A 24,975-nucleotide genomic window follows, 5' to 3' on the forward strand; every position below is an offset into this window, starting at 1 on the left:
ACTATTATGTTTACCACTAGAGGAACCAGCAGCCAAGTCTGTTAATAGCCCCTTGGAGATTTAGAAAGAACCCAGTACATGGCAACATTGTTGAGCTGCTAATTCAGTCAGTCCCGAATCCTATCCTACCTCCAGTCTTCCTATTTCACGGGATTATAAATAACCTTATTATTTATGCTCATCTGAAACAAGTTCTCAGTTGTTGTTGAAATGGTAAATATTTGAAGGATAACAGAAGCTTGATGTCAAAAGAGCCTCGTGAGTCATTTTGTCCCCCTGTTCTCAAGCATATTATCTATAAGAAGGAAACATGACTGCCTAGGACTCCCTGATCTGACCCAGCGACATGGGCAGTGGTCTAGAGGAAGGGAGCCCTTCTCCCCTATGCCCATCCAGCTGCTCTCTCCATGACACATCTGACCTTTGTAGAAGTCTGTTTTGTCTACTCTTTAAGCAATCATGCACCTCATGAATGAACAAACAGGCTATGTATAATCATGTGGCCCCCAAAGCCAGAAAATTTAAGTTCCACTAAATTGGACATTATGTAAATTCTCTCTGAATTCTGACTTCTGATGACCATTGTTCAGGTTGGGGAATGTATTCTGGTCATAGTGATAATAATCGCTAACACTTAACCATGTTTCAGACATTGCACTGAGTACTTCACTTGCTTTCTCTCATTTATTTGACAATATAACAGCAAGAGGCTGGTACTGTAAGAGGGCTGTTTTTGCATATGAGGAATTAGAGGCTCAACTAGATAAGAGACACTGGTCCCAGATAGCTGAGCTACTGAGTGGTAGAGTGAGTATTAAAACTCAGGTCTGACAGAGTGTAGGGACGGAATTACATGGCTTCTGCCACTCCTTCCAGCTCTGACAACCCACAGATCTAGGATGCCCAATTCACCAATGCACAGGCCAGCCTTGAGAGTTGCAAGTGGAATTAACTTGTGAAAGTACAAACTAATAATCAACAGTATACGGTTGGCCCAAATTGTCTCTGGAGCTGCTTGTAGACTCTCGAGTCCTCGCTGATATGGGAAACAAAGGCAAAAGAAAAATTATTAAATTTCCTTACTACATACAGCCCATTGACAAGTCCTTGAAATGGGCAGAGTGACATTCCTCTAGGGACTCAACTGCTTTAATGTTAATACTTTGAGAAGGGCAAAAGGCAGTCCTAGCCTGGAACACCCCCCTGCCCCCACCATCCTGTAAGTCTACTTCAACATATAAATATTCTTTTGGAAACTTCCTTTATCATCCCCTAAGAATATGGCCCACTGATACACATCTGAAGGGTCTCATGACTAAGGTTTTACTAGACAGTAATAAAAGACCTTTTCCAAACAATAGCTAGCCTCCTCAAGATCCCAGAAACCTAAGCCCCTCCCAACCTGAAAGCATATAATAGGCTTGGGAACACACTGCAGTTCTTTCTGCCCATGGGTTCTGATCCTTCTTGCACCAAAGACATCTCAAGAATTCTTTCTTGGCTGTTGACTTCTAACCCTAACATCACCATCCATGCCTATACTTTAAAGCTCTCACCCAAGGTTCAGACCTTAGACCTTGATTTTTCTTTCTTTTTTTTTTAAGATTTAATTTTTAAGTAATCTCTATACCCAATGTCTAGCTCAAACTCACAACTGCAAGATCCAGAGTCACACAGTCCACTGACTGAGCCAGCCAGGAGCCCCATAGAACTTAATTTCTAAGGTCCACTATAAGGTTACTAATCCAGGTACTGGGTTTATATCCAGTAAATCCTCAGCACCTGAAAATATTAACATGGGACTAATATCCTTAATTCATCTAACTGCATTCTTTTAAGCAACTGCTGGAGCTACACTACTGATTATGAAAGAAAATATCCCCTTGGATTTTGCATTTTAAAGTGACGGGAGGCAAGAACCAAGAGCACCTTAAAAGTTCTGTTAAATTCAATAAACATTTAATAAAACACTTTTCAACTCCAGGTCCTGTATTTGGCACTGCAAATACAAAGAGAAAAAAAAGATACCATCCATCATTCACCAAGTATGCCTGGGTAACCCAAGCGTTAACAAATAAATCGATTTCATCTGGTAATTTCTCTCTCTACTGGTAAATTTAAAAATACATTCTTCTGTTCTATTAAGTTTCCAATTGAAGGCGGAAGCACAATCCCATATGCATCTGTCCAAAGACATGCCCATTTCTCAGCTGGTTCCCTACTGCAAGGATTTTTTTCTGTGTTTCTTGTGACTTTCCTTGCAAACTGCCTACTACAGAACTTTGGGTGTAAAGGTGCTCAATCTTCCAGCAAAACAGGTACTTTGGGTAGAATCACACCACGTTTATTTCAAGTCCCTGGAACTGTCTGAAGCTGCTCTAGATTTGTGCTGGGCCCTCGGTGCAGCCAAAGTCGCTTTTCCTGAGGACACCAAAGTTGCCAGGTGCCTATTAACTAGGAATGAACTGGGCTTGGCAACAATTAGGTGTCTTTCCCGGACACGCTGGGTTTCAGGTTTCCTGAAGGGCGTCCAGCCCTAGGATGATAGGAAAGGGGCGGGGTGGAAGATAGGAACCGACCTCCTTGAGGTCCAATGCGACCCCACCAAAGCCGCTGTCTCCAGGTGGTACCCGCCTCTAACCAATCGCAAAGGGGATTACATTTGACGCGGTTCCGCCAGCCAATCCGAGGACGCGTCTCAGCCTCCGCCGCCCGCGGGGGTCCCAGCCGGCTGGCAGCAGGTTCCGCAGTCGCGCGTCGGGCGGCTGCGCACACTCCAGAGTGCCCGCAACAAAGCGGTTCTGGGGGAGGTTGGGGCTGTTACCCGCGGCGGGGGCGCCCGCTATTGCGCAGGCGCCTCAGGAAGATCTCTGCCTCGCGCAGAGATCAGGTCGGCGTCGTCCCCAGGGCCCACGAGCGCGGGGTTCCGCCAGTGCTGAGTTCCGCGCGCCGGCTGCAGCGGGTGAGTGCGAGCCTCGCGCGGCCGGCCTTCCGGAGGGAGATGCCACCCCCTCCTGGGTCGCCTGGGGCTTTGGCACTGGAGGTGGTGAGAAACAACCCCGACCCTTCCCCCGGCCCCCGGGGCGTTGGCGGGTCGTCCGCGCGGGGACCCGCCGGCGCCGGGAGAGGGCTGGGCTGGGCGAGGAGGAGGGCGGTGTGGGGGGCGGAAAGGGCAGTTGGCAGGTGGTTTGGGACGCGGCGGGGTCGGGGGGAGGCCGTGCTGTGAAGGGTGGGGATGGCGTGGGCTGACAGCAGCGGAGGCGCGAAGGTGGGCAGGGGTGACAGCGAGGGGAGGCGGGCGGCGGGGTGGGCGTTTGCGTCTGTCTGAGTATTAGATCAGAGCTCGTGGCAATTACATAATCAAATTTAAGAACTAATTTCCTAGAAGACCAAACAGCAAAGATCACATTTAAGTGCTTTTTATAGGCCGGACACCGTGTTAAGCCCTCGACAAACAATGCTTCCTTTTCTCGGTATAGCAACCGTGTGAGATCATAGTGTCCCATTATACAGATGGGGAAATTCAGGCTCCGAGGAGTGAAGAGTTAGTTCCACATTGTACGGCTGGTGACAGGCAGATTCAGGTTTACACTGGGTCCGACTCCAGAGTGGTTTTGCCTGACCACCGGGTGATATGCTGGACCCAAGCCTGAGAACTTACTCCGTGTTCTAGGCAGTCAGCTGCTCCTTTTAATGTCATGGTTTTCTTTTCTTCCTTTTTTTCCCCCCAGAGGTTGTTCCCAGGCTATTTTAAGGAAATTAAGGTCATTTGAAAGCAAAGAGGAAATAGTTTATGTATTTTAGATTAGCTACGAAATATAATTTGGGAGAAATTTTGATGAAAATGCAAGAAGTACGTGAGGGGTTATTTTACTGTGTAGAAAGTAAGATGGTGTAGCTGTTTTCAAGATACTAGAAAATTTTGTGTGCACTTGAAAATGGGAGAATTATTTAGAATCCCAACATTTTTAGGACTGAGAAAGTCTTCTAAAGAGTAGTTTTTTTCCTCTTTGGCTAAAGAAAATAATGATCTACAGGAAACCACCGAAATTTCCCAAGTCCACAGGCAATGCTATTTTATTTTAAAGCTGTGTAAAAGTTTCATTATAAATATTTGTGAAGTCTTTAGATGAGGGCTTTTGTATTATTACAAAGTAGATGGCAAGCTAACTGTGACAAATGTCTTTCACCATTTCCTGTAATTGCTGGCCTCTCTCAACTTCACTGGGGCTAAGAATGCCACTGGGAACTGCCTGACATGCATTCCATCCAGGTAAAAAAGTCATCCCAGAGGAGGTAGAGCACGTTTTGTCCCCTGAACTGAAAATTACTACCTACTGCTTTTGGTTGCTGTTGGGATAATTGGAGTTATTTTACTATGTAGAAAGTAAGATGGTGTAGCTGTTTTTAAGATACTAGAAAATTTTGTGTGCACTTGAAAATGGGAGAATTATTTAGAATCTCAGTGTTTTTAGGACTGAGAATAGGATAGTCTGCTTTTTTTTTCTTCTCTCCACTATTTTTTGTTTGTTTGTTTGAAACATTATAGAATTTTTCTCAAAGTTGAGTAATATAACAATTAGTGATTTTCATTCCTTGAAAACTACTTGAGAACTTTTCGCTGGTATTTTGTTTATCAGTTAACACCCCCTGTTTGAATGAAACAGAATGTGGTAGACATAGATACATGTGCTGCTAATAAACATGTTCTGGCAGGAAAAGTTTTGGTAATCATTTGGAGTTGTTACTAGTTTTGTTAACTTGCTGTTACTAGACTTGTAAACTTGTGGGGGGCATGAATTAGTAAGTGCATATTGCTTTCTGAGCTTGGCCTATCACTGGACTTCAGCCCTATCATATATAAAAAGAAGGGGTTGACCTAAATTTTTTCTAATTATTTTAGGGTTGCACAATAATAGTATTCTGCCTGTTATAGTACAGACTTTTCCCTAACATAATAGCTTTGTAACTATCATTGATAAAAAGAAACTAAATTTGACAGCCTGTTCTGTAACGCTATATATAGGGGTGTGTGTGTGTGTGTGTGTATCATGTCACAAACACTAAAGCTAACTCTGGGAAAAATTAGATCTGCTCAAAATTAATTGCCCATTGGGACACCTGGGTGGCTCAGTTGGTTGGACGACTGCCTCCGGCTCAGGGCGTGATCCTGGAGTCCCGGGATCGAGTCCCACATCAGGCTCCCAGCTCCATGGGGAGTCTGCTTCGCTCTCTGACCTTCTCCTCGCTCATTCTCTCACTGTCTCTCTCTCTCAAATAAATAAAATAAAATCTTTTAAAAAAAATTAATTGCCCATTGACTAAATGTGAGCTTAAGTTCTGGGATCATTCTGATTTCAGAGCCTATAATCTTTCCGTTCTGTCTGTGCCTTGAAGCCTAGAGACAAGGATCCTAACAGTGTGCTAATACATTCCTGAACCACAGGATAAATAGCACATATATTTGAACATAGTTTTCATTCAAGATTTAGGGAAGAAAGATTTTGATTTATACGTATTTTGAGAGAGGGTCAGACACAGGTTTTTGTTTTGTTATGTTTTTGCATTTGGAAGGTGTTTTAAAACATTTTCATGTTAAAACACCCAGGTCTATTATGGAATACAAATGTTACATAATTTGGGGTATAAATTGAGACATCAGAGATGTTTCCTGTTTTATGGCAGGGCATTTCAGATGCTTTTAAGATTACAATTTCATTCCCTCTTTTTGTTTTTAATATAATAACTTTATTGAGATATAATTCACACTCTGTCCAGTTCACTCACCTAAGTGAACATTAGGGAGTCATAGAACCATCACCACAGTCAATATGAGAAATTTTCATCACCCCAGAAACAAACCTCATACCATTGGAATTTACTCCCCATTTCCCTCCAGCCCTTTACACCAAACACTACCAATGTACTTTCATCTCTAATAAATTTGCCTGTCTTGGGCCTTTAATCTAAAGAGTTATAGAAAAAGAGATCTTTAGTGATTGATTGCCTTTTTTCACTTAGTGTAATGCATCAGGGTTTATCCACTTATAGTGTCTGTTAGCACTTTATTCCTTTTTATTGTCAAATAATACTCCATGCTCTGGGTAGATCACATTTTATTTGTCCATTTTTCATCACCTGATGGGCGTTTCAGTTTTTTCCACTTCTTGGCCCTTATAAAATGCTGCTGTGACCATTTGTGTACAAGTTTTATTTAATGTGAGCATCTGTTTTAATTTCTTTTGGACATATACCTAGTAGTTGGATTTCTAGGTATTATGGTGACTCTGTTTAAACTTTTAAAGAACTGCCAGAATGTTTTCTAGGTGGCTCTCCCATTTTACATTCTCACCAGCACTGGTATAAATGTTTCAATTTCTTTATATCCTCGCTAACTCTTAGTATTGGTCTTTTTGATTCTCTCCATCCTAGTGGGTCTGACGTGTTATTTCATTGTGATTTTCATTTACATTTCCCTGATGGTGTTGAACATCTTTTTGTGGCCTCATTTGGCCCTTTATATTTTTGGAGAAATGTCTTTTCAGATCCTTTGCTCATTTTTTTAATTGAATTGTTTGACTTTTTAAGTTGTTACATTTTTATACTAATTATAACTCATCAGACGATTTTCAAATATTTTCTCACGTTCTGTGGGTTGTCTTTTCTCTTTCTTCATGGTATCCTTTAAAGCACCAAAGTTTTTAGTCTCAATGAAGTCCAATTTTATTTATTTAGTTGTTTGTTTGTTTATTTCTTTTTGGTGCTGTACCTAGACACCAAAGAAAGCTTTGCCTAACTCAAGGTCATGAAGATTTACTCTTATATTTTCTTTTAAGAGTTTTATAGTTTTAGCTCTAAATTTTGGTTCATGAGCCATTTGTAATTAATTTTGGTGTATGGTATGAGATGAGGGGTCCAAATTCATTCTCTGGCGTGTGGATATCCGGCTGTCCAGGCACCATTTGTTGAATTGGCTTGGCACTCTGCTGTTCTTAGAGATAACTCTGTTGAAAAAGGTTTGGATATATATGATATTCCATTTGTAGTAATTCCTCAAAGGGCTTAGTGTTAGAAACAAGACTTTTTGGTGTATGGCTCTCAAGCACAGTGTTACAAAGAAGTTTTGGTGTTCTAGAACAGAGTTCATTCACCCTTGTCTTTGTTCTTTCAGGATGACAGCCTGATTCAGTACTCTGATTATTTATGCCCCTATTGTGAATATGACAGATTTGAAAATTGTAAAGCCCTCATCCCCTGATACATGGCACGTACATACATTTTTGTAGTATAATCTTAAGTTATATTAGCTATGTATTGAATGATACTAAAAAAATAACCTAAGAGAATGTTTGAGCCAGACTTCATGCACAGGAGGTAACTTCAGGGTGTTTGGAAGCACACACTATTACTGAAGAGCTCTTAGAGGTCACGTATAGGTCATCCAGATAAAGGCCTATTGTCTTTTACTTGTCTTTGTGATACATTTGAGGCAGATGGTGATGGAGAAATATGGTAAAAGGAAAGCAAGGTTAGCAAGGATTTTCTGTAACTGTTTTAGTAATGCGTATGTGGGCTGGGCCTGGATACTGCAGGGGCTTGACTGCCAGGCCAAAGTGTTTGTATAGGCAGGGGACTCTTGGAACTTTTTTTTTTAGAGGAGTGTTATGAACAGAGCTGCACGGGGGAAGAGTAAGTTGGGAGCAGATATTGGGCAAGAAAGGGGAGGGTGGGTAAGGTGGGAAGGTCAGTTAAGAGACAAGAGGAATTAAGGGCTTTTAGAAGTCTGGCCATGGTAGAGATGGAAACAATGGGGAGCTGCTCAAAATGCAGGTTCCTGGCTTTTACTCTGCTCTGCTTCTACTCTACTCTGGAGTCAGAATTTCCTGGGTGTGAAAACTGGGCCGCCATACTTACAACAGGCTCCCCTCGGTGATTTTTCTGTCTGCTGTGCTGCAGGATGTGATTTGCAAATAGAAGCTATGAGGCTGATGGTGAGGGGCTTCCTCAGGGCAGCTCTGGTGTGAGACAACGGGAAGCCGTCTTAAAGGCTGGGGAATGAAGGAAAGAAGTCTGGAGCTGCAGAGAACATGTTCACTTTGACCTACCTCAGACTTGTCTTGCCCGCGGGATAGTTTGTGCAGCAGAATTGGTGGGGAAGGTGCCCCAGTTACTGAGGGACCAGGGCACTACCTAAGACATTTTGTATGAAGTGCCGGGGGAGTACCTTTAAGCTGCGGAACCGCCGACAAGGTGTTTCAGTGGGCTCCTACTGGAGACCAGTACTTGTGTCTGGGAAGGTAGCTGTACCCAGAGACAAAGCAGGGGGTCTGCTCCCTCCAAGCTCCCCCAGAGACCGGTGTGGCCCTCGGGTTGCTGGAGCCCGAGCGGGGCTGAACTCGCACCGACCCACTGCGGCAGGAGGTGAATTGGGCCTGAAGACGAGGTCGGGGCACCGAACGCGGAGTGAGAAGTGCCGCTCTCTGTCTCGGTTCCGGAGACTGTGTCTGGACGATGTGTCTCGGTACCGAACAGCCCGGTCACTCTTCTCTTCGGAGAGCAGATTCGGTTTGTCATTCCGTCCTGTTTGGGGTTTCATGGATGGCATCGGCAGCATGTGACGCACGTACCACACTCAGAGGCAGCTCAAGTCGGGTTAAAGTGGCCGGCTCTTGAGACCTACAGACCCTCACAAACAAATTTCTGTGCCTTTGGTCTTCCCAATTTCAAGTTCCTGGTTCTAAGACGGTCGCAGCTTCAGTCAACTGATGTGTGAATGACTACGCACACACAGATCGTCTAGATGGCATGTTTGAAAGAAAAAAAGTCTCCACCTTCAAGTAATTGTGGTTTAGTTGGGAGAAAGAACACACGATAAGTGGCTCATGCACTTAATCATCATGTCAGTTAGCTTGTGGCCACTTCTGCATGGACCTCGAGGTTCACACCCCCCACGGCCATACCTTGGCTCTTCCTCTGGAATAATTCACTCACCTCACTCCCACTACAGCCTCACATCCTTGCAGCTTCCCCCAGAAGCTCTAGTCCAGAAAATTCTCTACTTCATGATCTGTAGCCGTTTGAGCTTAGACGCCGGAGTTCAGATTTTAGTCACTCCCTAGTCAGGATCGTCGCTTCCTTCGCTGTACTTCAGTTTCTCACAGAGTCTCCAGTGCAGGTTTTGTTCAGGCCCATCAGGCTCTCTGAATTGCTAGAGAAAAGCAGTCAGCGGTGTCACTAGGAGTTCATGACACCTGCTGTCAACTTTGACCCCCCCATCCTGCTCTTACCCTGCACTCTCTCCCCTTCTCTATGTTGGCCATTTCAGACGTTCTCTGTTTCTCAAACCCGAGAACCTTTTGCCATCCTACTCCCTCTCAGTAATTGCCTCTACCTTTTGCAGCACAGAGAATGCAGCTCCCTTCATCTCCAACCCTCAGACCTGTTAGCTTACCTAGCTTTAGGTAGGTAAATCTTCTCATCTCTTACAGTGGAAGATATATCCTGTCCAGCTGAAGTGGGTCATCCTACTTAAATCACCTATCCCATTTTCTGAAGGACCAAAGATGATAGAGACTAAAGGCAGGGAGATTTATTATGGGAAAGCTGGGGGTTTTTATTTATTTGTTTGTTTGTTTGTTTAATAATCAGTGGATTGTCCAGAAAGAAAAAAGAAAAAAAAAAATCAGAGCTAGCTCCGAGCCTGGGGTATTAGGTAGAATAGTTATGTCCTTGATAGTAAAGAGGAAGTTTAAGGAATATGGTGAAGTTCTCAACAGCTGTTGGATTTTTTTCAGAAGTCACTGTGGCAGCCAAGCCCCTGTGGGCTTTGTTTGTCAACCTCCTGTAAATACTGGGCATGTATAGATTGAGGTGGGATCTTTTTCTCAAGTAATATTTATTTCTTACCCCGCCTTTTCCATGCCAGTATCTTCAACAGGAGTTGGTGGTAAGTCAGCATGGTAGAATTTCCACCACCTATTTCTGTGGTGTAAAAAGAACATAGGTTACCAGTCATTAAACTAGAAAAATAATCGCACTCCCTGGAGCCTCTGAAGGCTGGTTTATTTCTGTTTTGTGCAAAAGGATCTTTTTTTTTTTCCTTCATCTGTTATTAAGGGTTTTTTTAAGTTTTTATTTTTTTTTAATTTATTTATTTGATAGACAGAGATCACAAGTGGACAGAGGGCCAGTCAGAAAGAGAGGAAGGGAAGCAGGCTCCCTGCCAAGTAGGGAGCCGGATGTGGGGCTTGATCCCAGAACCCTGGGATCATGACCTGAGCCGAAGGCAGAGGCTTAAACTCACTGAGCCACCCAGGCGCCCCTAAAGATTTTATTTTTAAGTAATCTCTACATCCAACATGGGCACAAACTTGCACCCTGAGATCAAGAGTTGCTTGCTGCACGGACAGAGCCAGTCAGGTGCCCCTCTTCTCATTAAGTCTTTAGAATAATTTCTGCTACTACAGAAAAGCAAGGCAACCAAACAGGAGTTTTTCTGTGGAGTGTAAGAGTGGTCCATACCCCCTTCATTAAGAATGGGGAAGGACATGTATATAGGAAATTGGACAGGGAAAGGCAATTTTTGTTTTTTCCAATTTTGGCTTTATTCAGTTATCTTTGAATAAATGACATTATCTTTCAGTAAATGACGTTACCTGATTTTAAGATCATATAAAGCTGGTATATAAAAATTTGATAAATTTTTGCTTCTGTTCTCCTGATGGCTAAATTTCTGAGCAACAGCATTACCACTTATGAACTGTGTTTTTATGTTTTAGGAACCCTGATTGCTTTCCTTCAACACGTTCATTATGAAGTTATTAGTAATACTTATATTTTCTGGACTTATAACTTGTTGTGGAGGTAACTCTTCCCATAGCCTGCCATCCAAGCTGCTGCTGGTGTCCTTTGATGGTTTCAGAGCTGACTATCTACAGAACTATGAATTTCCTCATCTCCAGAATTTTATCAAAGAAGGAGTCCTGGTAGAGCATGTTAAAAATGTTTTTATCACAAAAACATTTCCTAACCACTACAGCATTGTGACGGGCTTGTATGAAGAAAGTCATGGCATCGTGGCTAATTCCATGTATGATGTAATCACAAAGAAACATTTTTCTGACTTTGATGACAAGGATCCTTTTTGGTGGAATGAGGCGGTACCTATTTGGGTGACCAATCAGCTTCAGGAAAACAGATCAAGCGCCGCCGCTATGTGGCCTGGTACTGATGTACCCATTCACAATACCACACCTTCCTATTTTATGAATTATAGCTCTTCAGTGTCATTTGAGGAGAGACTAAATAATATTACCATGTGGCTGATGAATTCGAACCCACCAGTTACCTTTGCAACACTCTACTGGGAAGAACCAGATGCAAGTGGCCACAAATATGGACCTGAAGATAAAGAAAACATGTACAGAGTGTTGAAGGAAGTAGATGACCTTATTGGTGAGCTAGTCCACAAACTCAAGGTGCTAGGATTGTGGGAAAATCTCAATGTGATCATTACCAGTGATCATGGGATGACCCAGTGCTCTAAGGACAAATTGATAAACCTGGATCTCTGCATTGATCGCTCAAGCTACACTCTTGTAGATCTGACTCCAGTTGCTGCTGTCCTTCCCAAAATAAGTAAGTAACCTTGTAGCTGAGGGATATTCAAAGGGAGCAATTGAATTAAGACAGATGGTTTTGCAAAAGAATACAGCTCTGGCTTTTGTAGTGCAGTACCACATATTCCTACTTGAAGTGAGATTATATGTTTACCCCCTTAATTAACAAGTCTTTAAGCAGTTGCCTAAGACTCATTTTCGAAGAGATTGCTTCCTTGCTTTTGATATATTTCTTAAGTATTCACATTAATCGAAAAAGGAAATTTTTATCCTTAAAAAAATCTTGGATTTTTGTTTGAGATGTATTGTTTATCTATTGATCTTAGAATTAGTAATTAGCAGTAATATATAATTTATATTTACATATAAAACTATACATGAAAATATCCCCTTTTGTATAAAAATCCACCAGAGAGAATCACAAAATGAAAAAAGCGATACGTGAATGCTTGGAAAGCTAGGGGTGTGTGTGTGTGTGTGTGTGTGTGTGTGTGTGTGTGTGTGTCTGTCTGTCCGCCCAACAATATCACATAATTATTGCTCTCTTTTTTTTAAGAATTAAAAGTGATTTAATAGATGGCATTGTTCAGGATTTATTTCCAGTTATTCTAGTTAGAAGTTTTTTTTTTTTTTTTTTTTTTCCTTATCAGGTAATCATGACTTTCTTCCTTTACTGCTTCCTTTTTCTTCCAGATACAACAGAGGTTTATAACAAACTGAAAGTCTGTAACCCTCACATGAATGTTTATCTCAAAGAAGACATTCCTGCCAGATTTCATTACCAACATAATGATCGAATTCAGCCTATTATTTTGGTTGCTGATGAAGGCTGGACAATTGTGTTAAATAAATCATTACCAAAATGTAAGTATTTAGGATATATCTGTTGTATTCTGGGGATAAATCACACATTGTGACATTGTTCTGTTAACAGCGTACTTTGATTTAGAGATACTAACACTGTGTAATCAGTTCACTTTTTGATTGGATAATTCTAAGGTTTTCATTCAAAAGCAATTTATAACCACAGTTTTACCCTTAGATGAGGAAGGTAGGTGACATTAAGGGCAAAGGTGTAGTTGACTGTCTTACCCACACCACAGTTACTGTCAGTAACTTTTCAAGGTTGGTTCTTTTGATTTGTAGAGAATGAGAAAAAAGTAAAGAAACAAAGTAAAAGGGGAAAGATTTGATAGTTCAAATGCTTTTTAAAATTTTGTGTGTGTGTTTAAAAAACATTGTCCTAATAACTCAAAGTCTTTCCCCAGTGATGAAATCATTTACCTGAGCGCTATAGCCGTTTGGAACACTGGGCAAAAACCGAAAGGTAAACAAACCGAAATTTACCCAGTAAACAAAGCAGGTGTATCAGAACCTCTCCTAAAGCTTGAGGAGTTACAGAGGGGAGAGTTACAGGTCTTCCCTGCACCGAAATTTATTGATCCATATGTTAAATTCAGTCTGAGTACTTTAAAAAAAAAAAACAAAACAAACAAACCCCAAAACTGATTTTGTAGTCTGTAACAGGAGTCAGAGTACTTTTTCTGTAAAAGGCCAGATAGTGAATATGTTAGGCTTTATAGGCCCTCTGGTTTCTCACTCACTCAATTCTGCCTTTGTAGTGGAAAAGCAGCAGTGGACATTATGTAAACTAACGCATGCTGGGTGTTGAAATGAAACTTTGTTTACAAAAACAGGTAGAGGGCTGAATTTAATCAGGGGCTATAGTGTGCAGATCCCTGATCTATAGCAAATCAGAAGCTTCAGACAAGGATAAGACTAAAGGTTAATGGAATTTATGTGTTATTTATGCTTATTTACTAACTGTTGAAAACTGAGAAAAGACAGAAAATTTAGAAAAGAGAGAAAAATCTATCAATACAGAAGTGCAGAGTTTCCCCCTTCCAAACTCTTTTCTATCCCATATACATGTATGTTTTTATATTATTGAAATCCTAAAGGCTATATAATAAAGTATTATATTCTGTTATTATGTTGATCACATTCATTATTTCTGTTATGAAATATTTCAGACATGAGATTAAGGGCTTCAGTAACACACACTAATAGACTCACCACCCAGTCACTTGTACTTTGTATGAAAGCTGGAGCTTATCAGTGCAACAGGCGTACAGGAAAAGGGAATATTTGCCAAAATAAAGCTAAAAACTGAGGATTTGGTATTGGGGTTCTGTCCGGGACTGTCATGTTTTTCTGTGAGTTTGATTTGGAGTTAGAGGTTGGTGAACTGGTTAGACTTCACGTTGACTGCAGGAACCCCTTCTGTGACATTCTCACTGGGCCTTCCAGAGGTCGAGGCAGAGTGAGGCATTCACTGTCAGTAAACCAGGAGTATATTATGTAATCCTCTTTCTTATCACAGGAGCAGTTGATGTAGGTAAGGCTGCAGATGCACTTCTTCCCCATTCACTAGTTTTCCTCCCTTCTGCTCTCCCCAGCTATTCAGGATCCAGCCACTCTCTTCTAGGCACTAGCCCTCTCTGCACGCACACAGTGCTGGAAATTGGCGGTTTAGATGAGCGGGGCTGGTGCTGAAAGACAGGTGCATCAGGTGGAGAACTCGTTTTAAAGCCTCGCGTCATAACCACTTGGGAAAAGAGTGTATGTGTGAAATAGGGGACACATGGCGGAGCTGGAAAAAACCAGAAAATTTTCTTTCTGGACCCTGTCGGGTCCAGCTAATCAGTTTTAATGGATGGGAATTACACTGGCAAGAATGAGTATATTTACACTAGAAGCAAGTTGTTTTATGATAGAAAGATCAGTCTTTTAGGAACTAACCTAATCTTGTTCTTTTTTTCAGTAGGTGACCATGGTTATGACAATTCTTTGTCAAGTATGCATCCGTTTCTAGCTGCCCATGGTCCAGCATTTCACAAAGGCTACAAACACAGCACAATTAACAGTGTGGATATTTATCCGATGATGTGCCACATCCTGGGATTAAAACCACATCCCAATAACGGAACCTTTGGTCATACTAAGTGTTTGTTAGTTGACCAGTGGTGCATTAATCTCCCGGAAGCCATTGGAATTGTGATTGGTGCGCTCTTGGTCCTAACCACGCTAACATGCCTGATTATAATCATGCAGAATAGACTGTCTGTACCGCGTCCGTTTTCCCGACTTCAGCTGCAAGAGGACGACGACGATCCTTTAATTGAGTAGCATGTGCTGGAGTTTATAGAGTGTCTTTGATCAGTCACGATACTGAGGACACACTCAAGAATGGTATTCTAACGATGAAAAATACACCTTGAGAGGCAAAGAACTTAGACCGAGCATGCTAGAATTATTTTGTTTTTCCTTGTGCTTTGTTTTACTGCATCAGCTAATACATAAAACCCTGACCATAGCAAAAATTGCTAGTAAATCAGTAGTTAACACCAACTATTTCTCCAACTAGAAACTTTTTGTAAGAAAAATAATGCCTCTGCCTTTTTTTTGCAATGAAGATTTGACACATTTTTAAATAAAAATCTATCAAAATTTAATAGGCATGCTTTTCTAATAAACTTTTATATTTGTAACTGAAATAACAGAAATCTTTATGCAATTAGTGGATTTTGTGTATCAGGAAGGAAAAGTTTTCTATATTTTTATATTTAATAACTTTAATAGAGTTTGTATCCCAGGTAAACCTATGACATTGGAAGACCTCTGTGAAGGTTAATAAAATTAGTTAAGCAGGCAGAACAGATCTAGCATATGAAGAAATTATTTTAAGAAAAGCTATTATAAGAAAAACAACAAAAACCATGTGATACAAAGCTTGAGTCTTTACCATTGTCTTTGTTAAGATTCCTAAGCTGTTGAAGCCAGGAAAGATATCTTTCAAAGACTGTTGCTATAAGAAATTAAGAAAATGGAAAGAATTACTTTTCTCTGTCTGTGCTTAATGCTGTTGTGTAAGTTCTTTGTGTGTGTATAAGTGTGTTTGCATGTATGAATGTGTAGACTTCCTGTGACTGACCGAAGCGGTCAGAGCAGCTGGTCTGTGGGCTGACTTCCACATTCCCACGGAACGTGGCTCTCAGCAAAGGGTATATTTGCACTTCATATTTGTTTACTGTCTTATGACTCACAAGCTAAAGTCATAACTTAAGAAAGTTCCTTAGTTTTTGCCACCATGTTTTACTTTCTCATGTTGTTTATTGTAGCTAGAGGTATCCAAGCGCTGTAAAAAAAAAAAAAAAAGTATGACCTGAATACAAATTTGGCTTCAGTTGGGTCGGAATGAGGAAGAGAGATTTTGATATCTATCTTCGGGGCGTTTATGCCTTACTTTTTAGGCAGTAGAGTAAATTTAAAATGGAATTTGGTGTCTTGGATCTTTCCCACTGTTCCTATGTGTGGCAGAGTAAACAAACGCTAAGCACTGTTGACATTGTGTAGCCTGAGTGCTGCCCCTCTGTTTCTCCAGTGTTTGGTTCACAGAAGTAATTACTCTGCTCTGATTTTTTTTAACATGTATGTCCAGAGCTAAGGATTTGTTGTAAAGAACTGCCATCCTAACTTTGCTGGGTGATACTTTCTAATAATCCGAAGTAATATTCAGAAACTGAGTTGTGGCAGACAAGATTATTTCTGTTAAAGGAAAAATGGGGTTCAAGAACCACCCATCAGGACTTGAGGCAAACAATTGATAGTGTGGTACTTACAGTTTTGACAGTATAAAATAAGCTAGGTAACTGTTTTACAGGTAGAAATATTATCTACGATCAATATGCCACCCAGCTAAGTGGTGATCATCTGTGATGGTAAAGAACAATGGTGCCAGGCATTGGACATACAATTCATCCCATTTGGTCATCACTCATTTTGCGACCTGAGGATTTGGTCCCTATTGTTTCTGGAGTTCTTGAGAAGCATTTCTACAGCCTGCATAAATAGTTCATGCAATTTGGTCATAAGTTGACTGTATTAAGAATAGCACAGTAAATAAATAAAACCAATAGGATTAATTTTGCTTTTTGACAAATTTTTTGTCTTTTTCTCACATAAGATTTATCCTAGAAGTTGATAGTTTTTCTGAACAAAATAATAGAAAAATTGTTTGTTTTCAATTTCCATTAAAAATAAAACAAAAACAAAGGACAGTCCCAATTAACACAGTGGACACTTTTTTTTTTGAAGTAACTGAACCAGTAGCAGGACATTTTCTCCTCGTCCAGTAGAGCTCAGTCCTTGTGGTGCTGTTTCAGTCATTGCCTTAGTTTGAGTGGTGGTTATAAGTTTCAGAAATCCATAACGAGCATTGAGCCTGTAAATGGATTTGGGATGGAAATTCATCCATATGGATTGAAGAAGGAAGGGATGTCCTGTCCATGTCTTAATCCTTTGAACAAGATATTTACCTTTTTGCCTTGTCTTTCATTCTATTCTCAAAATACTAACTTTAAAATTGTAAAATTTTTTTGTATATATGCTGATGGGACAAAACAGTATTTATTTAATCCAAAGAGATGTTTATATGTTATTATTTTGAACTTTATGTTATTTCATTTGTATCTTTAAAAAATTATCACTGTTAAAGCCAGTGACTCCCCTAGTACACTGAGAAAATCCTTCAGTGAAGCCAGCCTTTACTTTAAGGTTTTGGTGTATATTTTGTTAAATAATTATCCTGACATGTTTTCTGGGTGATGGAAAATATTTGGCTCCAGGAAACATTTACCTGTTTATGACAACAATAGTCAAAGGTAATAGGAAAACTTATTGAGTGGTTTTTGTTAAATCAGTAGGTGAATTCAGATTAAGTGCATTTACTTATAAAGGACAGTTCTGCTGTTACTAATGGGCAAGTTCTTCTGGTAAACAACAATAGACTTCTAATATAAATTATTTCAATGCTGTGTACTATAGGTTTTGTGATATTGTTTCATTAAGCTTCATACAAGAATTTAAAGATAAAATCTTGATGCATTAAAAGATTACAGATGCCTTTGCATTGTTCTTGGGTGTCTCCCTCTCTTGTCCGTATCTGGTAAGCTTTAAGAATGATGGCATTTAATTCCTTTTATTTGGAGGGTTTTACTTCGTTGTGAATATGTAAAGTTATAAATGAAGGATAAAGATAGAAAGTATGTATTGTCACTTAAAATAGTGTGTAAATAAAATGACATGAGTGTGCTTTTAAAGAAATCTGTATGTAGTGCCTTAAGCTGAAGTAAAATATATTTTGACTATATTGTCTGAATTCATAGTTAATGATTTTACTTATGATTAAAACATTTTATGTGAATAAAATCTACCACTTTTACTGTAATTATTAAATATAGAATGCAATATTATTGATTTTTTTGTCATCCTGCAAAATATATTTACCGTAACTAATGTTGATATGACCCAATAATACTGTAAAAATCCATGTAGGCATTCATTACAAATTTTTAAAAAATCATTATCAAGTATGAAACATTAACAAAATTTTAAGACAGTGGATAAATATGCAATTTAGCATGAGAATATCATTGCAAAGAAAGCCAAGCTAAATTTTGCAGCGCTTCCATAACTATAATTTATTGGTATACAGTAGAAGGGAAGAAGTTTGAAAAAGCAGGCTACAAAAACAGAGGTAAGGGAGGATTATAGCATTTAAAGTGTGTTTTGTAAATAGCCATACTAATTAAGTACAGATTCAAGAAAGTAGAGCAGTGTGATAAATGCATTTCCCATGCTCATACTCAGGGAACACTGCTAGAAACTGTGGGAGAAAACAAAAAGAAAAGGTACATTCTTTATTCCGAAGAGAGCTCTGCAACATCTCAGAAGTGGTAAAACATTGTAGCAACAAATTATGTCTACTCATGGTTTGACTCTTGCTGCTGAGATCCTTGGATACAGAGCCCTTTTCAAGGCCACTTGCTTCTCAAGTTTCCCCAACCTTCTGCTTCCTTGGTGCCTGTCCTTGGGTGTCATTGCAGACCTCCCTTCCCACAACACAACACACACACACACACACACACACACACACTGCTTCAGAGAACATGTGAGAATCCAAAGGAGCATGTTGGGTCCTGTTGAGTTAGGCTTCAGAGGACTGGTTTGATTTTTGGCATAAACCCTTTGGATCTTCATTTTTCATCAGCATTTTCTTCTTTACTCGAATGGTTTAGTTAACATTTTTCAAGGAAAATAGATATTAAGGCCAAAAATCCCCCGCAAACATGCTGGTCATATGTATGTATATGAATATAGTTCTGTATCCTAATGAATGTGTGTGTGCAGCTGGTGGTTGGTGTTGAAACCAATCAGTCCTGTGACTCATGTCTCCTGGCTGCATGATCTAGCAAAGGCAGAGTCCTACCCAAAATTCAAGAGAAACTGCCAGGCAGACCTGTTTTTCCATTTATCTTCTACCTCCACTGCAGAAGCCTGATTTCCACCATTAGTAAACAATCTGGTGAACTCCTCGGCTCCCCACGTTGGAAGGATGGTTTACAGTCGTGTCCGGCTCAGACTGCCCTCCTGTGGTGAAGATCTGAATTGTCAGGCACGCAATCCAGCATGCTCATCTGCCTTGCTTACTTCACTTTCATAGGCCGGGGGTGGTGGAAAGGATAATAGAAATTAACCCCAAAGCAAATTCAGACAACCCCACTATACAAACATTTTATAAAATGGTTTCTATTGGTCAGACCCAGACCCATTACTACTGACTTCAAACTCGTTTGAATTTTGCACTGAGGAGATACACAAAATTTGGTGAAGATATTTTTTTTTTAAATAGTGAAAGTTGTGTTTTCAGTGAAATGGTGGCAAAAGGAACCCTTTTGCTGAGGACTAGAAAATCTGGATTCAGTATAAAAGACCTGTGCTAAGGCACTGAGAAATTACCAAGAAAGTGAGGTTTCAAAAGGCCACGATTCAGAAGGAGGAAACGGATAAAAGGGCATCTGTAAATTCTGGAAGCCAACATAATAAAAAAAAAAATGGATAGAAGTGTGGAAGGAGAGAAAATACAGATGTAAAAAAGGAGAAGCAGAACATTTAAAAATCTTAATAGCCTACCTTATACTGTTTGAGACAAATAAGTTTGAAAATACAGATGAAGTGGATAATTTCCTATGGGAAAAAAATGAATAAAATTGATTTCAGAAGAGAAAGGAAACTAAGACTAATTTCTGAATTAGCGATTGAGCGAATTATAAACTACTGTACAAAAAGTCCAGAATCAAAGGCCTATAATCTTTTTTAGTACGTCTTCCTTAGGTTTAATTATCACTGTTACATTTGCTTCATAAAACATGCTTTAGAAAAAAAAGTGAGTTTTTTATTTTAAATTTTTTAATTTAAAAATGTGGGTTTTTGAGGTGACTACACCATGGATATTAAAACTGATAAAAGTAGCACCCCAAAAACAAAATGGTAGAGCAATATAGAATAAGGGGGGAAGCAAAATGGAAAATCAACCATATCAAAAACTAAATGTAAATAGACAATATTTGGATCAAATGGCAAATGGGCAGATTGGATGAAAAAACAAGAGTCAGCTGTTTGTAGTTTATCCTTTGAATCCAAAGGCAGATTGAAAGTAAAAGGATGGGAAATGATACACCACGCAAACTAACTGTGAGACAGCTGGAATGAGCTCGTCTTCAAGACAAGAATTTTCAGAGATAGTGAAGGACATTGCACAATAATAAAAGGACCAATATATCAAGAAGACAACAACTCTAAGTGTTACACCTAAAAGCAGAGCTTAAAAGTCCATGAGTCAAAAAGTGATGGAATTCAAGAAAGACTCCATAAAGAAAATTGACAAGTTCAGCACTCCTCTCTTAAATAAGTTACAACTAGACCAAGAAAAAAATCAGTAAGGATGTGGAAGACCTGAGTGTGATGTCAACCACATACACTTACTTGACATTTAGAGATTACAGCCCCAACCACGGGAGACGTACTCTTCTCAAGTGCACACACAATCATCACCAAGATAGATTGTATGCAGGACAACAAAACAAGTCTCAGTAAATAATCTCCAAGAATTGCAGTCTTAGGAAGGATGTTTTCTGATCACAATGGAATTAAAATAGCTTCAATAACAATAAGATCTAGAGAAGCCTTGAATATTTTCTATTAGACAATACACTTCTAAATGGCTACCAAATTCTGTAGAATGCAGCTGATGCCATATTTGGATGGAAATTTATAACCTCAAATGCTTGTCTTTAAGAGAAAGGTTCAATACCAATGGTTTAAGCTTCCACTTTGGAAAGGTAGTAAGATGAAGAAAATAATCCAAAGTAAGTAAAAGGAAATAATAAAGATAAAATCAGAATCAATGAAAGAGAAAAGACAAAAATTAAGAAAATCAAATTTTGGCATTATAAGTCTTAATAAAATTGATAAGTCCCTAACAAGATTAAGGGGGGGGCGAAGGAGAACAAATTAGCAAGATGAGTAATAAAAGAGGGACCGTCACTTACAGATTCTACACTTATCAAAAGGATAACAAGAGAATATTATGATAATAAGTTTGACAGTTAAGGTAAAATGAACAAATTCCTTGAAAAATACAACTTAACCAAAACTTATACAAAATCAAATAAAAAACCTTAATAGCCTTATTTATGCTATCACAAAAATTAATTTGTTATCAAAAATGTCCCCACAGAGAAAACTCGTAAATCCAGTTGATTTCACTCATTAGTTACATTTAAGGAGGAAATTATTTTACCCAAATTTACGGAAAATAGAGAAGAAAAGAACATACATCCAAACTGGTTTAGGAGACCAGTATAACACTGACCAAAATCTGATAAAGATGTTTAAAGAAAACCATAGAATAATATCTCTATGAAAAAAAAATATTTAGCAAAACACTGAATTGAGTTTACCAGTATTTTAGAAGGACAAAACATCAACAAGTGGGATTTATTCCAGAAGGGCACCATTAGTTTGATATTTGAAAAATCAGTGTTATCCTCTATATTAATAGGGAAAACAAGAGCATGTTAATAAATGTGGAAAAAGCATTTGCCAAAATTCAACACCTATTTATTATTTTTTAAAAAACCCAACTCACCACATCCGGAAGAGAACTTCAAGCTGATATATACGCCATAAGCCTACAGTCAGTATCATACTGAATCATAACATAATATAGTAAACCTACAGTTAATACACTGAGTGGGGAAATGCTCAGTGTTTTTCTCCTATAATCAGGAGAAAGACAAGGCTGTCCACTGTCATCACCTTTTATTTAACATTGCCCTGGAGGTGTTAGCCACTCGGTAACACAGGAAAAAGGAATCAGATAAGATTCAAAAAATAATGAAACTGTCATATCCACAGATGACATGATTTCACACACAGAAAATCCAAAGGAATCAGACAAACTAGAAGCTTGCCAAAATTGCTGGATTCAATATATATGATCAATATATAAAAATCAATTGTATTTCTATGTATCCCCAGAAAATGAAAATTTAAAACTGGTATCACTTATACTGGTATCAAGCAGCATGAAATATCTCAGGATTAGTCTAACAAAGGATCTGCAGAATTTTACATGGTAAATTATAGCATTGAGCGGAATTAAGAAAGACCAGAATAGGGGCACCTCTCCTTCTCCCTCTGCCTCTGCCCCCCACTCGTGCCCTCTGTCTCTCAAATAAATAAATAAATAAATTCTTAAAAAAAAAAAAAAGACCAAAATAGTAGAAAGCTCTGTCATGTTTCTAGGTTGAAAGATTCAGTATTGTAAAGATGTCAGTTCTCCCCAAACTGGTCATCACATCCAAGCAATCCCAGATGAGTTTTATTTATGTTTTTTTATGGAATTGTATAAGCAGACTCAAAATAATGCAGAAATAAATGTAAAGGGCCGAGACCGTCTTCATGACACCATGATAGGACTTATTCCATTGGACATCAAGAACTATTGTAAAGTTGTGATAATTCAGTCAGTATGGTGTTGACACAAGGATAGACAGAGATGAAAACAACTGAGGACCTTGCATAAAATGACGAATCCATACACGTGTGGGTGTATCAGACATCTCTCATGCCTCAAACCCACTCAACCTACCCCTTACCTCCAGTATCATCCCAGTGCGAACCAGCTTCCCCTAGATACAGCCTGAGGATATATAGCCTTGTTCTTCCTGGCCCAGACACCGCAGCCCTGGGTGCCTATGAGGTCACATTTGGCAGAAGGTTCAACATCCAACTAACATGAGTGCTGAAAAGGGGAAACAGAAATTGGATGAAAGGAGATTAATAACTAAAACGAACTCTGAAAATTGGCTTTACTGGTGAAAGAGATAGGAGCCTTTCCAATAAAAAAGTCTTTGAGTGACAAGGCAAGTATCTTAACAACTGTAAAATTCCAAGGAACTGAGGGCTTTAAAAGAATTATTATGAAAGTGGAGAAGGGTGGGGAGGAGGGCGGGAAGGAGGGGGAGGGGGAGAGTGACATAAATTGTCCTAAGACTTCTCAATAGCAGCCCTGCGGGAAGACAATGGAATGATATCAACTAGGAGCTATGAATACATTTTCTTGTATAGTTTCTCACTTTTCCAGGCGTTTTATTATTGTTTTTGTTTCATATCCCCTGCCTGTCACGGACTGAACTATGTCCCCTCAACATTCATTCTGAGCATTTAGATTCACATCCGATCCAATCCTGGGTCCTGCTGCCAGCTGACATTCCTACGTCCATGCCTATCAATCATCACAGCTGTCAAGGGGTTTGGATGGTCCCTAACGTCCTTGTTAAGTAGGGGAGGTTGAACAGTCCCTAAGACGCTTCCCTGCTGTAGAGATTCTCAAGTCTGTCCCTCTTAATGAACCAACTCGAAGAGCTAGTACCCCCATCAGATTTTCTAGAGATAATAGGTTCTTGCAAGAAACCGACATTAATAGGATCCTACTTTTACCTGAAGAAGTCAGAGAGCATTTTGAAAGCAGGTTTAAATTTCAATGTCAGGTGGCAAAGGGAGAAGAAATTGCAAAATGTACAGTGAAGACAAATTTATCAATTAATAGATTGTATAAAATAGTTGTTGAGTGATGTTCAGCAAAAATGGTGGCGAGAGAGGGAGGTACTCCATTCCTCTGGCCTTAAAAAAATTCTCACAGTTAGTAAGATCAGCTAGCCTAAATTTTATTTCTATGTGCAATTTGTGTTCAGTGCATACAAAGCTTGAGGGTGCAGACACGCAGATAAAACAAAAAAGCTCTCAAGGTATGATGAAATTTCCCAGTGAAATTTAAAATTTTACTTTCCTTCAGGCAAATTCTCCTGCATTTTACAGGAAACTAAGTACGTGTAAATAAAAGAAACTTTGCAATAATCCAATATCCAGATCAGAATTTTAATGGTTTCATCAATGGTGTAGCATGTGCTTTCCTCTTACCACTGAGGCAGTTCTAAAGTGAATTTAATGCAACAGATTTTAAATGTACAGACAGAATTTGAACAGTAATGCGTTTAAAAAGACCAGTTTCATCTTTTGGTCATTATGCTGGCATCTCAATATTGCGGGTAAAGTTCACGGCTATGCAGCAAGCCAACGGGAGTGACCACCAAGGATTCTCAAATGTCTCATTCAGAGTTCAGTCTTCTTGAGTTTGCCATCTACCATCTAACTTCTCAGCTTTTTAATGTCAGAGCAGGTCCACGAATTCCATTCTGTTTGATTAAAAGGCTTTGTAATGAAATGAGATTTGAGTGCTAACCTTCTTTATGGTATCATTTAAAAAATAACCCATTCATTTTATTTTAGGGAGCACTTAAATTCAACTATATTTTTGAAGGTAAAACTACTTTTGTTCTTTACATCTGCTTTATCTTTCTTTCTAGAATACCTACACTATTTTATCTAATCATTAGCCAGCTGTTGCATTAACACCACAAACTCACAGTATCATCTATGGGCCACCTGTCTATATAAACTTTTTTTTTTTTTTTCAAAGAAAGCAGTTCTTTCCAAGCTTTTCTCCTTCCTCTAAGAAATGATAAGTAAACCCTAGTTCCCCCAGCCTGACTCCCTCAGAAATCTAAAGCACAGATTTGATGACTGAAATGAGAAGAGCTGAGTGACCAAGCAGATGTCCGTGAGCCTGATTTCATCTTTGATCCCCGAGCACCCAGGGCTCGATCATGAACCGAGGCTATGATCTCCACTCCCCTTGTTTCAATACCTGTCCCTGCTACGAGCTATTTCACTGTTTCTGCCACAAGGCACCCTTCAGTGTTGCTCTGGGGAAGGCGGGTACATCTCAGACAAGGTTCCACCTAACTTTCCTTCCCTGGTTCCACACAGTCCCACTGGAGGACCGCGTGGTCTGTTTTACCAAACACAGTTGGCGACTATGGATACGCAA

The 24,975-nt window shown here is 39.5% G+C and overlaps 1 protein-coding gene across 2 annotated transcripts; it reads left to right on the plus strand.

The window, feature by feature from the left end:
- The first annotated feature begins 2,760 nt into the window (after positions 1-2,760).
- ENPP4 (ectonucleotide pyrophosphatase/phosphodiesterase 4) lies at positions 2,761-17,888 on the plus strand. 2 transcript variants are annotated; one of them, XM_044252091.1, is made up of 4 exons: positions 2,761-2,962; positions 10,779-11,637; positions 12,312-12,482; positions 14,446-17,888. In XM_044252091.1, the coding sequence occupies exons 2-4, from the start codon at positions 10,812-10,814 to the stop codon at positions 14,805-14,807; spliced, it is 1,359 nt and encodes a 452-aa protein (XP_044108026.1). In that variant the 5' UTR covers positions 2,761-2,962; positions 10,779-10,811; the 3' UTR covers positions 14,808-17,888. The 2 variants fall into 2 exon arrangements, with proteins under 2 accessions (XP_044108026.1, XP_044108016.1); XM_044252081.1 differs by having other exon boundaries at positions 2,763-2,962; positions 14,443-17,888.
- The last annotated feature ends 7,087 nt before the right edge of the window (positions 17,889-24,975 follow it).

This window comes from Neovison vison, chromosome 1, assembly GCF_020171115.1.
Source record: "Neovison vison isolate M4711 chromosome 1, ASM_NN_V1, whole genome shotgun sequence".
NCBI lineage: Eukaryota > Metazoa > Chordata > Mammalia > Carnivora > Mustelidae > Neogale > Neogale vison.

Excerpts from the sequence above, each read along its gene's own strand:
- ENPP4 (XM_044252081.1), top strand. The coding sequence starts at position 10,812 with ATGAAGTTATTAGTAATACTTATATTTTCTGGACTTATAACTTGTTGT. Across the intron at positions 11,638-12,311 it reads TGCTGTCCTTCCCAAAATAA|ATACAACAGAGGTTTATAAC; the intron begins GTAAGTAACCTT and ends TTTTTCTTCCAG. Across the intron at positions 12,483-14,442 it reads AAATAAATCATTACCAAAAT|TAGGTGACCATGGTTATGAC; the intron begins GTAAGTATTTAG and ends TCTTTTTTTCAG.